The 18,417-nt window shown below is 34.7% G+C and overlaps 2 protein-coding genes across 5 annotated transcripts in view; both read left to right on the top strand.

The window, feature by feature from the left end:
* LOC118263056 (seminal metalloprotease 1-like) overlaps positions 1–18,417 on the top strand; it is a 418,985-nt gene that overhangs the window by 296,827 nt on the left and 103,741 nt on the right. Inside the window, exon 7 of one of the 2 annotated variants that reach the window (XM_050697571.1) lies at positions 15,941–15,951. The exons of the other annotated variant lie outside the window; for it this stretch is intronic. The gene's annotated coding sequence lies outside the window, so the exon portion shown is untranslated. Of the gene's footprint in view, positions 1–15,940; positions 15,952–18,417 lie in introns of those variants that run through there. 2 annotated transcript variants of the gene reach the window in all.
* LOC118262534 (kynurenine aminotransferase) lies at positions 9,660–18,412 on the top strand. Of its 3 annotated transcripts, none has more exons than XM_035573983.2 (10): positions 9,660–9,807; positions 10,244–10,399; positions 11,120–11,273; positions 11,620–11,746; positions 13,291–13,400; positions 14,410–14,653; positions 16,090–16,256; positions 16,749–16,935; positions 17,422–17,585; positions 18,245–18,412. In XM_035573983.2, the coding sequence occupies exons 1-10, from the start codon at positions 9,794–9,796 to the stop codon at positions 18,308–18,310; spliced, it is 1,389 nt and encodes a 462-aa protein (XP_035429876.2). In that variant the 5' UTR covers positions 9,660–9,793; the 3' UTR covers positions 18,311–18,412. The 3 variants fall into 3 exon arrangements, with proteins under 3 accessions (XP_035429876.2, XP_035429878.2, XP_035429877.2); XM_035573985.2 differs by lacking the exon at positions 9,660–9,807 and adding an exon at positions 9,958–9,973; XM_035573984.2 differs by lacking the exon at positions 9,660–9,807 and adding an exon at positions 9,972–10,119.

Here is an 18,417-nt window from a genome sequence, read left to right as displayed (position 1 = left end):
TAAGTTCCAAACAAAATTAATTGAATGACTATGATCTGAGTCTGGGACCAAATTCTCCGCAGTTCATTGCCCTCAGGCGAACAATATTATTATTTACTATAAATAAACTACCAAATTATGTAACAACGGTATTAAAATAATAACGGCCCACTGAGGTTATTGTTTTCAGAAATAAAGCCGTCTCTATTTATAATGGTAAAGTAGGTAAGTCAATATTATCAAGCAAAATTAAATACAAAGAGGAGATATCATAATTTTATTATAAGTTTCGTGAGACATACTAAATTAATTATTATGTTATCGACTTACTCACGTAATTGTTTGACGAGGAACTCGACTAGTTTCAAGCCATGCTAGAGGATTATGTTCATGAGCAGTTATCTACGATCCACGATGCGGCGATTTTCGCGCTGCTACGACTACTGATATCACTTTTAATGTAATACGTGATACTTTACGAGAAGCGCGAGACGTTACAATCCACGCTCTTCTCTATTTTATTTCATACAGTCGCATACTACAAAAACGTTGCCTATTCTGCACATTTTAATGTGTTTTGTCACGGTGCACAATCACATTATGACATCTCCTCTTTGTACTTGCTTTATGGTCAATATTCACAATATTATAATAACTCGACAACTGATTTTGAGAAATTCATTATTTTCTACCGAAAATTAATTTCTACGAAAACCGAAATTAATTTCTTGTCTTGGAATAAAGTAGACTGCGCACTATCTTAAAATAATAACCATTTCAGGGTAAAATAAACAAAAATACCAAATAATAAATGACTTGATCCGTCAATCAAATCCGAAACGCTTAATCAACTGCGGACAACGTAATAACTAATAGGTTACCTGAGCTCTAGCTCAGAGCAGGAGTAGGAACGAGGTGGTTTTTAGTCAATAAGAGTCTGACGCTCTCTCACCCAAAGCGGAAGAAGTCATTGGATGATCTGAAAAAGCCTCTCGACTGACGAGACAGTTATACATTTTAGTATGGAAAGATATATTTATGGAATCTAACAATTATTTAACTTAAGAAACACTAATCCTTATAATATTTCAATTAATTTATCTTCTTACATTAATATACTAAACTATTAGAACGATAGCAAATCACTGAGTCGTGTTATTTGCTTCACAGACCGAAATGATTCGAGCTGACTGTCGTCCCACGTAAACTTAATACTTACATATAAATTTACAATGCAAAATATTATTTAAATCATCGTTGATCTAATACGATTGATGAACACAAAGTGCTTAGTGAGATTGCAGGGTTGAACAAAGCATGGAATTTAAAACAAAGTTTTTTTCTGTTGAAAGCATCTTTAAATGTAAAGCTTAGTAATGTTTAATCGATTTCAAAATAGAATAAGTTTCTCTGTTTGACCTGTATGTATGTATGTTTGTACGTGATTATCTGACGATTGACCAAAGCAATTTTGATGCGGTTTTCAGAAAAGTGTTTGTTACACTTAGGAGCAGGTAGTATGTATCAATCGACTTCATAAAAAGGAGGTTGATGTCGCGTTATTACAACGTAGGAAAAAAAATCTCTCGTATATTGTTTGTTGATCATTTATTTATTGCATACTTACTTTCCTAAAAAAATATATACTATAAATAAAACTATATCTATAGCATGGTCTGCTAGTAAACTTTAAAATATAATAATTCTTTCGGAAAAACTAATTCGTCGTTTTTTATTAAATACCTACTATTTGTCAACGCCGTCGTCGTTATTAGAAAAGAAAAAAAAGAAGCACTTCAACAGAAGTACAAGATGAATTCTTAACAAAGATCTTGACAAAACTTCACAGAATTAAACATCGGCGAATTAAGAGTCAAGTTAGTACGCGAATTGTTTTTATCAACGCTGACTTGATTTACAAGTTAAGGTAAGCGTCCACAGGCCCGCATCGTACGCATCGCACGCATCGTACGCATTCCGTATGACGTCATCAGTACGCATCGCATGTAGGCATTGCTGATGATGCGGTCCGTACGATGCTGATCAGTGGACGCAGATGTATGAGTGTGTGAGTCTATACAAGACAAACTAAAATCCGTTGCGTGCGATGCGTACGATGCGGGCCTGTGGACGCGTACCTTAAAGCCTCCCATTTTTTAGTAGCAGCTTAATGAAGTAAAAAGGGTTGAAAATTCTTGATTTCGTTTACATGAATATTAATTACATAACGGACTGCTGAGGGAATATGCCCTCCGGTTGAAAGAGGGCCCGTGGGACGTCACTCAGCGTGAGAGGACTCTTTATTGTAGACTGGACGGCCAGGTTTCTCAGTATTCTGTTGGCACAGGATTTAGGTTTACCTTTAATACTTAACTAGCGTTTCGGATTGTATGGTAATCATTTATTGATAATTAAATTAGTTAATTTTAATTAATTTGATTGATTGAGGTTTTAAAATTAATTAAATTGTTGTTTCGGGTCTGGTTGGAGAAAATTGTAAAGATTTTTTAAAAAATATTGGGATAAATTTAAATATAAAAAAAAATCACTGAACAGAGTCACTTTTATTACTCAAACTTAGATCTAAGTTATAAGGTACCTACCTATATTAATCAACCAATCTTTTAGTTTAAAGTCGTAATATTTTATGTCATCTAAAATTCTAAAATAAGCTAGTTTTTGTACCAAGAAGATTAAACTGACACTTAAAAAACAACTTTTCAAATAATAAAATATTAGTCGATGTCGTATCGTGGTCGTAATGTATAAAACACGCAATCAGTCTCGATAAATTAGTAGTTAGTTTCCATTTAGCTTCGTTAACAGTTTCGTGAGCAAAAATCTAATTTCACGATCATGCGATGTTAACTTTTTGACACGACAACGTTTGGGGAAATGGCGGGAAAATACCATAGACTGTGCTATTTTTGTCCATGGTTTTTAATTAAACTCTTTGGTTAATTAAGTCTTATATTCATAGCAAACAACACAAAAATTTACGTTTTTAAGTGGTTATATCGTATGGGAAAGCTCTTATGATTTAATTTAAAACACATATTTGTTATCATCTTGGATGACAATATGCGAAAAATAAGCGAAATAGGCCCAATAGGTAAGCCAAAACGTGCATTTTTCTTTTTGAACTAATTTGAACACTTTACTTTTACCACTGATGTGCCACATGTCCGTAACATTCCTAGGCAACCTACAACATTACAGCTCTTCTGTGATCAAGGAACATGGAGCTGTTCATACAGAATTTAATACTTCATTAAATTAAATTATTTATTTTGATAGAAAAATATATTTTTTAATCTTCAGTTTACATTGAAATATTTAGTGTATTATGCTTCTGTACACTAGTAATAGGTACTTGTAGTTTCATTTAAGTCCTATGTGTAATCTCCATACTGTATATTTATTTATTCTTAGTTACATCATACATAGATACTGATAGTACCTACCTTCACAAAAGGGAACTCGGCATAAAGTAGTTTTATCCATTACAGCCCTATGTTGCCCCAACACTACCTACGTGATATCCTCGTCCTCAGGAGAATAAACGTACCTTTCTTCCTTACCACATTTACGTCAAAAGATATTTGGTTTATTTTGCTATCAAATAAATCAAATATTTTTTAAGGGTGTTTTACCAATAAGTGGTGTACATAAACTAAAAGTAATTTTTTGATTGAGATTTAGATAGTAATTATTTGCTGAGTGTAGAAAACCATCTGTAAAATCATTTTCTCGTTAGTTTTGGTGTGAGTAAGCATTATCAAATTATAGCAATCAAACATAAAGTTTAAGAAATGCACTAATAGTTTCTCAATATTTAACAATATCGACGATTACCACGATCTTGATACCAGCCACAAGAAGTTCACTGCTGAACCAATGACTTCCAGACCGGCCGAAATAAAAATCAGCGTATTAAATTGCTCTCCGTCTTATTCCACAAGTCTTTAATATGGGCCTACGACGGGCGACTACGCTGCCGCTGCTACGCGAACGTAGCGAGTTTCAAATCTGCTACGAGATTTCAAATTATATTATATGTAACTTTCGTGAAATATACTAAATTAATTATTATATTTTTCCGCTTACTCACGTAACTATTTGACGAAGGAACTCAACTGGTTCCAGGCTTTGTAACGAAAAAAGAAGAGGCGACAATCGCGCTGCTACTATTAAATTATTATGACATGATTCTTTATCGTTTAGATTTTCTTTGTGCCAATAAAAATTTTAATATCTATTTATTATAATATTTTTACGTGCACATATTTTTTGATTAGAACCTACTAAAAAGTTCGATTTTTTTTAAATCTTTAAAAATAAGTAGCATAACCGTCTCAACCGTAACATATACCTCCCAACTAACATTTAAGCGTTGGTTACAGGTAATTAAGTAACTTCAAGAGGTATTACAGGCTTAGAAGGCTTTCAGTAGTAGATTTTAATCTAATAGAAGAGATAAGAAATAAATTAAACACCAACAGTGATACTATAACTTCAGTAAACGATGCAGAACAACTTTAAAACTCCGAATAGTGGTATTGGAAACTAATATTCTTAAAATATTAAAGCTTTACTCTGTCGGTAGCACTTCAAGTTTTACAACGGTGTTTACTGACACCTATTAACTTCTATTGTTATTTATTTATCACAAAGAAGTGTCTTGTACGTGTATAGGTTCTATATCGACTATAAGTGCAGCAATTGGTTCTATGGTAGAGTTATTGGAGAATGTAGTAACACGAAATATTTAAAGTATCTAATAACTCTTTTTAGCCTTGCTTAAGGGTTATGGTGTCATACCAGTTTTATTAAAAACTGTTGTAGGGCGTTATGAACACTATAAGCTATATTCGACAGGGTTCTGTTGGTAGAAATACCGATGATTTCATAAAAAATACACATGATTTGTCACATAATCAAGATATAATGAATAATTTTACATGGTTTGCTCAAGAAAGAGTGAGCTGCACACAACAGGGTTCCGTTGAGCAACATATTGAGGAAACTGAAATGTGGACGACGTGGCTGTAGTCGATTATCATCATCGGTTTCATCCGTATCGCTGTATTTCATCATTTCAGAAATTTGTTTATCACCCGCCTCGTAGCTTGAAATATTTATCCGTTTTACTGTACATTTCATAATCTCCCACTCAGGCGTAGGTTTTGTATTTTCATCTTTAATGTACTTCGATGGAGCCTTGTTAGGGTATCTTAGAATATTATCGATCTCCCATCCCGATGGAACAGTAAATAATTTCTTTTTATTCCCTTCAATCGTTTGAATTATTTTAAATGGCATTCTGAAATAAAAATTTCATCAAATGAATAATAATACTCGTAAATCGGTAATACGATACATAGATTCTTAATTGCATCAGCAACAAACAAACTCAAGCTGTTTTCAATGGATGTAAAAGAGAAGACACTAGAAGAAAAATTTGATAGTGTGTAATTGACCTTGTCAAAGGTTGGAGTGATTGTTTAGTAATGTTTTGCAACATAGCATTTTCGATCATAATTTCTTAGTTAAATATTAAACTACTAAATAAATAACAATCTACATAGTAAAGCTGGAAACTGCTTATTCATTTTATATTTAAATGGTTTTCAATAATTTGTCAAAGAACCCTAATGTGGTTTGTACGTTATAGCTACTAATAATGTCTTAATTCTAATAAATCTCATTGACTAAGAGTATTGTTACACTGGTATATCTACCAAAGCCTGCACAATATTCTTGACTACAGATATTGTGTCGCAACGAGTGCTATAAATGAGTTAATAGAGTATTTTAACATTAAAGCGGGCTCGCCATTTTTTTTTGTAAACATAACATTACAAACAAATAGGTATATACAAAATTTATCATCCAAATACTAAATAATATATATTTTAAAGGTGGTAAAATGAATGATACTCTCATAATACATTTCAATACTTACGAATCTCACATACTTTATCATGTTCGGTTAAAAAATTTAAAGCTTTTTTTATTATTCTTTGTCACATTTCTTTAAAATAGTTGATAAATCCCAGGCGCGTGAAAAATGAGATGAGAAATATGGTATACACTTACCGTAAATTCACAAGGGCAGGAATAATTCACAATACACAAAAGACGCAGACGTAATTTTAAATAAAATTTATATTTAGGTATACTTAATAAAATGGACACCATAATATTTCGATATCTAAACTTTACGTGGATAAGTATTTAACCTATTAAAATTTAACGTTCTTCTTTGTGTCGTACACTAAAAACTATACACTGGAGTTAACAAAGTATCAATAAAGCAGTGTCAGCTTTATCTGAAAGCATTATAAAAACTTTTTATAACCCAAGGTGTCAACTAACTGTTTTAAATAACCATAATAACACTCTTATGTATGTTATTGACTATATTGGACTCTTAATTGCAGGCACACTGCTGCTAGTATAACACCATTCTATACACTTTATATTACTCTTGCCTGTAAAATCGTGGGCCTCTTTTGAGGTTACAAGTGTGTTAGAGAATGCTGTAACTCACTACTACAGGACTGCATTAACACTATTAACTTCGGCTATAGTCTCTATACAGGTTCTATATAGCTTATTTTAACTCTTAAGTGTTAGTTGGGCTTTCATTCATAATGCACCTTGTTGGCGCCAATTTCATTCCCTAAATCAATTTTGAACTAATACAAATCTAGCTAAAAGAAGCTATAAGCGTAGTATTTACCTACAAAACAAAATATGTCCGTGCCTTCTAACTTAACACATATAAAGCCACAGGTCCCAACATTTTATAATACTGTCACCTGACATGGGACACACATTTGATAGGTTTTTTTATTAAAAATAAAACACTACAGGAGCGTAAAAGGAAGATATTAAACGGAAATGGAAAACGTGCTTCGAATAGACGCGGCGACTTCGCAATATGTAAGTACTACATAGACTACTACTAGAATTTTCTTTTTAACATTTCATTTTACACATGTTATAAAGGTATGTAATGTATGAAAAGTCATGTCATCTATTCTTGTACCTAAGTACTATGTATGAGTATTCGTTCACAAAATTATCTAATGTAGGTAAATGCGAAAGTGTGTTCGTTTGTCAAGATTGTAGTAGGTACCTAAAGTTCCTTTCATCTATTTTCAAAATACAGCTCTGATTACTAAAGAATAGAATGACTTGATAAACTGACTTGTTTCATTCTTTAAAACTAATACAGACGAAGACTTTATTTGTTTGAACGCGGTAAACTCCGGAACTACTGAATCCGATTTGAATAATTATTTCTATGTTGGATAGTATATCGAGGGAGGTTATATGCTATAAACAAACCTCACGCTAAGGCTAATAGGAACTGAGAAGTGGGTGAAAAATCATACAAAAACGAAACCGAAGCGATTGGAATAATTCCTTTCGTTTTGGATAGGTACTTGGATAGTCTATTTGTTTAGGAAGATTATAGGCTACGTAACATCACGCTACGATAGAAAAGAGCCGAGCAGAGCAGAGTGAAACCGTGCTGAAGTAACTAGTAGTATTTGATAAACTAACCTATAACGCATACTTACTTACAAGTGCCACATTAATTTAACTTCCTTAATGGAAACTTTACACTTTATACCAAGTAACTTCTTAGAACCAAGACTGGTAGCTTCCTTAGAAAATCATTAACAACCTGACATCTATTTATATCCAGAACGTTCCACGTGGCCCGTCGAAGCGAAACAGGAATAGAAGCGGATCGGAAATTGCAGTGCCCGATGTACTGAACAAAATTATGGGTACAGATCGAGCTATACAAACCAGTTTATCTTAGTCTAGCTTCGTATGATCTTTTCGCACATTCGAGGGTCAGTTTATACTGGTTTTGTATAGCTTGATGTGACTGGCAAGTATTCATGCAGATTTAGATTGACTGACCTACGACCTTCTACTAAGGTGTGGGTGAAGATAGCGCATGTGTCTTTACTATGTAACTCTATGTAACGTATGTAATGTTCTCTATGTGAGGTTACTAGGTACCTCTATCTCGTATGTGTGTATTGTAAATCACATTAATATTACAAATATGAAAGGTCGTTTGTTTAGATGTTAGTCCGTCAATCACGCTGAAACTATGGAATGGATTTTGATGAAATTTGGTGTACAGGCAAAGTATGTAAGGTTAGCTTAAGATATATCCTTACATATCTTGATACCCTTTATACCTTTTTATCCCACGGAAACGCAGGTGTTGTTATATTATGTAGGATGTTAAGAGCTAATGGTCAACATTGGTGATTTAAGGTGCGTCCACTTTCGAGAAGCTAACGAATTTCGAAAAACGCTGGCATTTTGTACCCTTCGTAAGAGTTGGTTGATTCATTTCAGCCGACCAATCAAAACGCCAAACGCGATCTCGTTTCATTTTCTTTCAACCTAAAGCGAGCTCGCACCGAGGGGTACTCCTTCATTACATACCAACAGTGACATTCATAATCCTTATACAAAAATAAACAAAAGTTTAACTTAAAATGAATGAACAACCACAAAGCTTCTATAAATAGCGCAACATTGCACGTCGTGCGGTTAGCTGCAGCCAAAATTGGATATCCATACAATACTCCCACGAGAAATGTACCCAGGTAATTTCAGGAAACAATAAACCATTTACTACGAATAACATTCATAACAGCTCGCATCATACCTAGGTAATCAACAACAGTTGACTGTCGGATTATGGTGGTCATCGTCACGCATTTTATCCCCGAAGGGGTAGGCAGTGGTAGGACATTACGACACGTAATGCCGCTTAACAATGTACACCCACTTTTCACAATTTGTGTAATAAAGTCCTATGTGAGCCTACCACTACCACTACATCTACCCCTGTTCCAAATTGCATGCCGATCCCTTCAGCCGTTTCAACGTGATGGCGTACCAAACATACACACAAACTTTAATTTGTAAGATAAAAAATATATTTTTTTAAAAAGTTCAAAATTTTAATTCTCACTTCTTATCAAACAAATACTTAGTCACGTAGGTAGGTAGTTTTTACTTATTTACGCCAGTAATAACGGTACCTAGGTAGGTCTCGGTACCTAAGTATCATAAATTAAAATTTACGATAAAAATTTAGACCATTACGAGCGTCCGAGCTCGTTTCGCTCAATACTTCTCATACAGGCTCCGTGAGTTGAATTAATTGTGATCCATAAATCTTCATATCCCGGCTTCCTTTGTAAAGCTTTTGATCGCGAATGACACATTTCAGCAAAATTCACTCATTTATTTTTTAGCAAATGGTTGACCTTTACGAAACCTTTATTTAGCACATTTTTTCTGACACCTATTTTTCTTTGATATTGTGATCCCGAAAATCGATTAATTATCGAACCCATTCATTCTCATCATTCCAAGCGGGTAACATCCTCTGATCAAAGACTACATAATATTGTCGATTGTCCACATTGTCATTCATGATTTTTAAATTAAAACCATATTCATTTAGACAAGGAATTTAAAAATCTAAGTAACAAATAACAATATTCCTAAAAGTATAATCATTATCAAAAAAAAAACAACATTTCCTCAACTGAAACGTTTGGTTTCACGCAGTATTTTGACTTTGTCAATATAACTGACACTGACAGAAGTTGTTATTGTCATACTTCATACTGTTGTGTTGTTATTATTTTACTTCCATTTATTTTCCTCGATGTTTAAAATTTTAATCAAAACTAGTGTAACTATAAAATGCAATAATAAATACAATTTATAATAAATATCGTTTATTAAGTTTAAAAACATGAATTTAAATAAGTAAGCATTTATTTTATTTTTTTAGTATCAGTTCGAAATAAAAGACACGATTAGCATGGTCTGTGTTGATTCGATTATTATTACCGAAGTAGAAAGGCAAAACAACTCGATAATGAAATGAAAAGCGTTCCGTTCCCCGCGAGAAATGGTATAGCGATCCATTTAGGTAGGTAGGTAGTTGCTAACTTTTGAGCAACTTTTTTGTGTGTTGTCAAAATAAGTCGCGTAATCAAACATCAGCTGATACTACATGGAAGATTGATGATTACTGATTATCGAATTATATTCAAGTTTTGAACCAATTAAAATATCGTGAGTTTCGTTATCAGTGTGACTTCTGACTTGACGATCCCTTGCATTATACTGTCATGTCATATTAGCCTAAGTTTACTGTTTCTCGTTTATCGCTGCTATCATTTAATGTTATAATGTTTAGGTTGGGGCAATCGTTGTGCACAGCTGCGCGGAGTCAGTGCGGTGTCGAGCTGAAGCATTTAAATCAAGCATTTAAAAATACAAGCCGTGCTAGTAGTAAAATGGACGATAAATTCAAATTACCTGCGAGGTATGGGGCGGGTGAAAAAAGTGTTTGGTGAGTTGAATTTACGCAATATTATTATTATTTTACCTTGGGAATATGTTGGGAATTCTAGCATTTTGTTATCACACTTTGTATGAGTGGGTTTTGTTATGTAAGCCGCATTAGATTGGTGTAATTAGCGTAGCATGTAGTTCTGTTTGCACTAGACCATAATTTATGATTCTACATGATAGATACTTGTAGCTTAATTGTTCTTCCATGTACTGACACTATATAGACAATTACACTACTTCTGTTATCATACATTATAGGATTTAATAATTAAGTATTTAAATGAGACTTATTATCTAAACGGTTGAACATTGAGCACATAAAATATTATAAAAGTACTTAGTAAATACATTAATATTATCTGAACAACAATAATAATGGTTAACCACCGTACTTGAGAGTAATTTAATGGTTACTTAACCCAGTCCTTAGCAATTATTTTTAATACAAAATCGTTACTAAGGAGTTAAATAATTATTATTGAATGCCTCTCTGTGTGGCAGTAATTGTCTGAATTATTAGTTCATGTGTATTTAGATTCATCTGCCAAACATTATTTCCAAAATAGATTATTTTCTTTTTAATTTATTCCTTTCGACAATGGACTGAAATGGTCTAATTATGTAGTTTTTTCAGTTGTGGATATAATGTGGTGGAGAAGGCCACTATCGGCCACCAGTGTGTACAATGTTACAAGTACTAATTATATGAAGGTTTCAGGGTTGAGTACATCCAGTTGGCAGCTGAATACAAGCCTAAAGTGAACTTGGGCCAAGGTTTCCCCGACTACCATGCACCACACCATGTCCTAAAGGCTTTGAGTGAAATTGCACTCAGTGAAAATCCATTGTTAAACCAATACACCAGGGGATTTGTAAGTTTATAACATAAAATTATAATAGAAGTTTTTTTTAGAAACTGTTCTTCAAAATTACCTTTTTTATGGTTAAAACCAGTAAATGAATAGGTCATCTGATTGTAACCAATTACCACGCGCATTGCCTGCCTTTTGATGGTTATTAGAATCGGGGATTGAGAAGAGGTCCGGTTTACAAGCATTGTTACACGTAGGTTTTCTGAGAGACCATGATAATAATCCAGCCGGCCTATTCTTGCCGAAGCTTGGCTCTCTCACATTTATATGGATTTTAAAGTACTTGTTTATTACTATCTATTATAAGATTCTTATTTCTACAACTTTTGTCTGTTTTGATTTCCAGGGCCTCCCTCGACTTGTGCAGAGTTTAACGAAGTTGTACTCTCCGCTTGTAGGTCAGAAAATCGACCCGATGAATGAGATCCTAGTCACATACGGTGCTTATGAAGCTCTATATGCTGCCATTTTAGGTGAGTGAACTCCATGTTAGTAGTAATTTTATTTATACAGAGAAAATCATACCTTATCTGTAAGGAATTGAGTTTAAATTTGAAAATTCCAGTGTAAGAATGAGTATAATTAGACTAGTCTGAAGAAATTTTTCTTTGTACATGCAGCTTCACAGTCAAATGTGTGAAAAGATCATACAAAATAAAACCATGATAAACTGGTTTTGTTTACCTAGATGCGTAGCCAAGTATACATAGAGAGTAATGAAATCAGTCAATGACTGTACCTACTACATACTATCATCATTTATCTCTTGTATATTCACGACACGCACAAAAATATGTTATGAACTCCCTATACAAATAGTTATCAGATAAAACTCGTCACTACATTTAAAGTAGAATTAAAACTGATCCAAAATTAAATATTTACATTTTATTAGGCAATTCACTTGGTGCCTTATCAGAGACCTTAAACTCTTCTGCCACTTATATATGTAAAAGATAACAAGTTTATGACATAGTGTTATAGAAAATAATAAATATATTTGTAGTAAAATAAATTTTGTTTATGTAGTAAAACACTAGTAAAAAATTATACATAGGTACTGTAGAATAAGTGTCGCATTGTGAAAGAAAATACAGACAATTACTTTCGCATATACAATACTAACTTCTGCCAGCGGTTCCACCCGCTTTCCCGTGGGATAAAGTGTCCTATGTGCTATTCCAGACTACAACCTACCCCTGTTCCAAATTTCATCCAGATCCCTTCAGCCATTTTGACGTGATTGAGTAATTTCATCATATCTGTCATTTGACCCATCACTTCACCATGATTCAGTGAAAATCATAGGTTGTAATCTTATGTGTACCATGCCCCTTGACACGGAGATAGGTGACTGATAAAACTCACCATAGTAGGTCAAAATTATCATTAAAATAATCATAGTTTACGTCATCATTCACGTTTGTACTGTATTTGTTATTTTTTTATTTGTACCTAGATAAAACAAATTTTATTATTGTCATTGAGTTACCTTCAAAATGCGCCTAGCTTTTTGGGGATAAAAGACGAGGAGTGTGGGTTTCGTACCTCAGTAAAGCCACACCGGTGGCCACCCTCCGCATCTGTAAGGGGCACCCGCGTGTCCTCTAAGTAGACCTACTCGGGAACCCCCAAGGTGCAACGCCTCTTACGGTACATCCCTAGGGGAGCACTATCTACCTAATACCTACTAACGTTAAAACTATTACTATGTGAAATGTAACTATTTGCTATACCATCTTGCAGAACAGTCAGTAGAGCTAACTCTCCGTTACCGCGTACTATGAAACTTTTAAACCGATTCCTGGATTTAAAACCAGAGTGTGACGTGTTTTCGAGTGAAAGAAGATTATTTTTGTCGGAATGTTTGAAGTTTTGCCAAAGAAATGGATGAATGAATATTAATATTAATTGTCAAAATTTTATATATTTTTATTTTCTCTATTTTAATTTTTATAAGGTATTGAGTAGTGTAATTGGTTTGTACCTATTCAATTAAATAAATATGTACTTTCAGGTCATGTGGACGAATGCGATGAAGTGATAGTGATAGAGCCTTTCTTCGACTGCTATGACTTCATGATCAAAGCTGCGGGAGGCGAGCCCAGGTTCATAGCGCTCGCTCCCGTAAGTATAACTTTACCTTTAACTATTGGGTAACTTTAGGTACCTTACTATGAAAGGTGATCTCGATTTGATTATTTCTATTTGATGTAGATTCTCAGGTTGGGATAGCATTATTTTTTTTTATAAGTAGTTACGCCCGTTCTTCTTTTAATGACTACTTAACCCATTCTTTAGCAGTTATGGCCGGAGCCAAATCTTTACTAAGTAATCATTAAATGTCTCAGTACGAGTACGGCAGTAATTAGATAAGGTTATTTATATTTATTAATTTGTTAAAGTATTTATTATTTACATTTAACCTGCTTAGTCATATCGTTTAATTTGTAGTCTAGTGATTAGGTACTATTTCTTAGTATTTAATAGTTAACTTGTGCTAGATACACAATAATGAATAAACTAGTGATAATTAATTTTCTTACTACTAATCTAACGTTTTTATAAACTTTAAACTGCACGCTAGGTAACTTGGATAGATGTTTCAAGGCACGATATTTTAGCCGTCTGTGAATTAATTTATTTTTTGTGTATTTGATGAGCAATGTGTCCCTGATTTTAAATTAAATGAAATCATTTTAACATTCAATTATAGCCCTTGTTTATACTGAAATTATTTTACGCCTAAATCTTTTCAATTAATTACCACCTATGTAGCTGCTTGCGTAACTTTCAAGTCATTTGAAAAAAAAAAAGAAAAGTCAACAACTTTTCTAAAAAACTTAACATAGTAACCATACTAGACTGTGGCGGTTCCTTACAAGTACATATATCTTACTAAAACCCTTATTAGGTCACAAAGAGCTACTAACAGATTTTAAAAATATTTCTTCGAATTAAATAACAATAATGAAACTCTTATTATACCTGATAACATAGGTATAATAAGAGATAATAAGGCTTACTCACGTAACGGTTTGACGAGGAACTCGACTAGTTTAGTTAGTCAATTAATTTAGTATGTCTCTCGAAAGTTACAATAAAATAATGAAACTCCTTCCAATATCGTCTCCAGAAAAAGACAGAAGGCACAATAACGTCAGCGGACTGGGTGCTGGATGAAAGGGAACTGACCAGCCTGTTCAACGAGCGTACCAAGATGATCATCCTGAACACCCCCCACAACCCCATCGGCAAGGTGTTCACCAAGCAGGAGCTGCAGCTGATCTCCGACCTGTGCAAGAAGCACAATGTCCTGTGCTTGTCCGATGAGGTCTACGAATGGATGGCCTATGAACCCGCTCAGCATATCAGGATTGGTAAGTCTGAGATGGATTACTTAGAAATTACCCCCAATCTTCCCAATACCTGATTTCCCAACAAACCTTAAATTCCTAACCCCCAAAAGGCCGGCAACGCACTTGTAACGCCTCTGGTGTTTCGGGTGTCCGTGGGTGGCGGCGATTGCTTACCATCAGGTGATCCGTCTGCTCGTTTGCCGGCTTATAGCATAAAAAAGGTGTTTTCCTAATATCATCTCTATTTCACAGCTAGAAACAAACTGTCAATATCTCTTTCACATTTATAAGAAAATCTGAAAAAAAGGACACAAATAAAGAGAGACCATATGTTGCTGTCTTTAAAGTTTAAAGTAGTATCTACTTATTACGGCCTTACTTATAAACGATCACTAAAGTTAAGACACAGTTAAACTACCTTTTAAAAAATATTTTAACTCATAAACGATGATTAACGCTAACTAATGTCTTAGCGACTGCTTAAATAGCTGTCAACTTAATCAGTATCGGACCATTGTTTAAAGAATTTAATTTCCAAAATGGCGTCCGAAATTCGTAAAAGTCACAGCTGTGGTATATCTCAACAATAACACCACATGCAAACTTCGCATTGAATTGAGTTTTGTTTGCTGGGCTTTGTTCCGCTACTTAGGAAAGTGAAGTGGATAAATATAAAAAAATGGATATATTTGACGACGATAATGAATTACGCACATACCGTGACGAGATAGAAGAAATAAGAAATTTCAGGAATATTGGTTCAAGAAGGAGAGTAAAAATATATAATTCAAGATCGAACCCAATGGAGGAATTGAGTGGAAGCGGCTTCAAGCATCGCTACAGATTCAGTAAAGGAAATATGGTAAAAATTATAAATATCTTAAGAAACGACTTGTCCATGGATAGCCGGGGCGGCAGTGTACCTGTGGAGTTGCAAGTAATGGCAGCTATAAGATACTGCATGAGCATGAGCCAACAGACTTTATCAAGAACTGCTAAAAGAGTTGCTATTGCATTGGCTTCGAAAAGTTCCATTTATATTAAAATGCCTTCAAATTTAAGAGAAGAGACTGAAACTATTCGGAAATTTGAAACTATTTGTGGGTTTCCCCATATTACCGGTGCAATAGATTGCACCCATATTAAAATAAAAACGTTAATTAACCATTGCTTAGTTAAGTGACATGTAAACAGTGTTTATAAGTAAGAAATAGTTAATTGATAATTAAGGAGTTAATGAGTTATTAGTTAATTAGTTGCTTAGCTGTTGATTAGTGGATTTTTATAAGTAAGGCCGTTAGTCTTTACTTAAAATCTAGATTATTTATCTAAATAGACGATCACTAAATGAAACTTTAGCTCTAGTCAATAAGGACTATAATTCAATGTAAATATTTAATAAATAAGGGCTATATTTGAATGTTAAAGTACCTAATTGCTAACTATTTCCCTCACAGCTTCACTGCCGGGCATGTGGGAGCGTACGATCACGGTGGGGTCTGCGGGCAAGGCGTTCTCGGTGACGGGCTGGAAGACCGGCTGGGCGTACGGGCCGGCCGCGCTCATGAAGAACTTGCAGGTCGTGCACCAGAACTGCGTCTACACCTGCTGCACGCCTGTACAGGTGAGTGTGATATTGTTTGCTCTCTGTTGTTTTTTGTAAGGGAGTTATTCATCAATTAACTCCTTTACTGTGGAGCTGGGTGAGAATGTGAGTGTCAGACTGTTACTGACTAAAAATCACCCAATCCTTACTTCGAGTTGTGGCCTCGGCAACATAGCTATTGCGAGGCTATGTGTGCCATTAGTCCATCTAGCTCCTAAAAGCAAATAGAGGGTACAAACTGAACAATACTTTTAGATGTTTCAAAAGTGTCTGCATGCTGTTAAACTGAATTAAGCTTTGTCTTTAACCGCTGTTGCTACAAATCTTTACTTTTTCGTACGTTATTTTGCTCTGTATTTTGTTTGAATTCAACGTTACATATTTTGTTTGTCTTTATGTTAAGTTCTTACAGCGGGAAGAAAAGACTATAACAAATGTATTTTACTCTCTCGTGACGTTAGTTAAAAAGTTACATGAATCTCTATCTGAGTATCTCCATAATTATTATAGGAAGCAATAGCCCGTTCCATGGAGTATGAGCTCGCCCGCCGCGACTCCCCCGAGTGCTACTTCAAGGCGCTGGCCCGGGAGCTGATGCCCAAACGGGACATGCTGGTGGACGCACTCAAGGAGAACGGCTTCAACCCCACCATACCAGAGTCCGGGTACTTCATCGTCGCTGATTGGAGCAAACTGGGTAAGATTCATTATGTCTAGTAGGAAGATACAAGATATTGATAGCTTTTAAATGATATATGTAATTGTTTGATTCACAAAAGTCAAAAAACTTCACACTTTGCGGTTCATGGTTGTACCAACAACCACAGAATCGAATTCGAGTCGGTACAAACTATACAGAATAGAGGTTAGACCATGAGAAAGAAACCTAGGCTATTCTGTAAAACATTCGAAGTGAGCTCGATCGCATTCTCGTCCGTCATTGGTCGCGATTATTCTCACAACCGAGCGTGAACCAAATGGCATGGCGAGCTCACTTCGAATGTTTCAAATTGACAATTACAGAGAATAGCCTAGCAACTGCTGTAGTTCATAATAATCAAATAGAATTTACCCTGCAATCCCTGCATGACACGATCGACTTAGGACAACAAGCAAAATCGCCATTAAACATATATCTTATGTTCTTGCTTGCTTATCCTTCAAATACATATTTTTTCCACAGCAACCAAAATAGATCTTTCACAAGAGCCGGACAAGTACAAGGATTACAAGTTCACGAAGAAGTTCGCCAAAGAGTGCGGCGTGCTCGCCATACCGCCGACGGCGTTCTACTCGGCCGAACACAAGCATCTAGGAGAGGACTACGTCAGATTCTGCTTTATCAAGGTAAATAATAATAATATGTTCTTATTGTGTTACCGTAAAACGGGGTGAATAGAAACAAATCGAGGGTGGATAGGAACAACATGTGTTTTCACGTAATTTAAAACTGTTTACGCCATTTCAATATTTTTTATTAATTTTAAAGCCAAAAATGCTTTATTTAAACCAAAATTATGAAAACAACTAATAATCCTCCTAAAAAAAATGTTTCTATTCACCCTATTTTACCGCATGTTTTATGGCATAAGTCGGTGTCGAGGGATCGCCTGATGATAAGCAATCGCCGCCGCCACCCGAAATGCCAGAGCCGTTGGGGGTTAGGAATTTAAGGGCTGTTGGATAATCGGGGATTAGAAATATTGAAAAAGGGAGTAATTGGGCCTCCGGTAACCTCACTCATTCGTTGTTTCACGTCGGTTTTCTGTGATGCCGTAGTATCACTATGTTCGAGCCGGTCCATTCATGCCGAAGCAAGGCTCTCCCACACTTGAAAGTTTTTGAATTATTGTAGTTTTGACTAGTTCGATGTAACTGAGTATGAAACCTCTATGAAACTCACTGAGTAAAGAATAATATATTTTAATACTACCTACCACTTTGCACATTAAACCAAATGAACTCTGATGAGAGATTTACTCAAAATGTGTAAATATTTTTTGCAGAAAGACGAAAACTTAAGCCTGGCCGGCCAACTTATGTCGCAATGGAACATCAAGAAGAGAAAGTAGGCAATTTTGTACGAATATTGTAAATTGTGATATATTATGTATAGCTATGTAATTTTATACATTGTTAACGCCATCTCAAATATACCTTTTTCTCTGTTTTTATATGA

Source organism: Spodoptera frugiperda, chromosome 12 (assembly GCF_023101765.2).
Source record: "Spodoptera frugiperda isolate SF20-4 chromosome 12, AGI-APGP_CSIRO_Sfru_2.0, whole genome shotgun sequence".
Taxonomy (NCBI): Eukaryota; Metazoa; Arthropoda; class Insecta; order Lepidoptera; family Noctuidae; genus Spodoptera; species Spodoptera frugiperda.
This window is presented reverse-complemented; position numbering and strand designations above follow the sequence as displayed.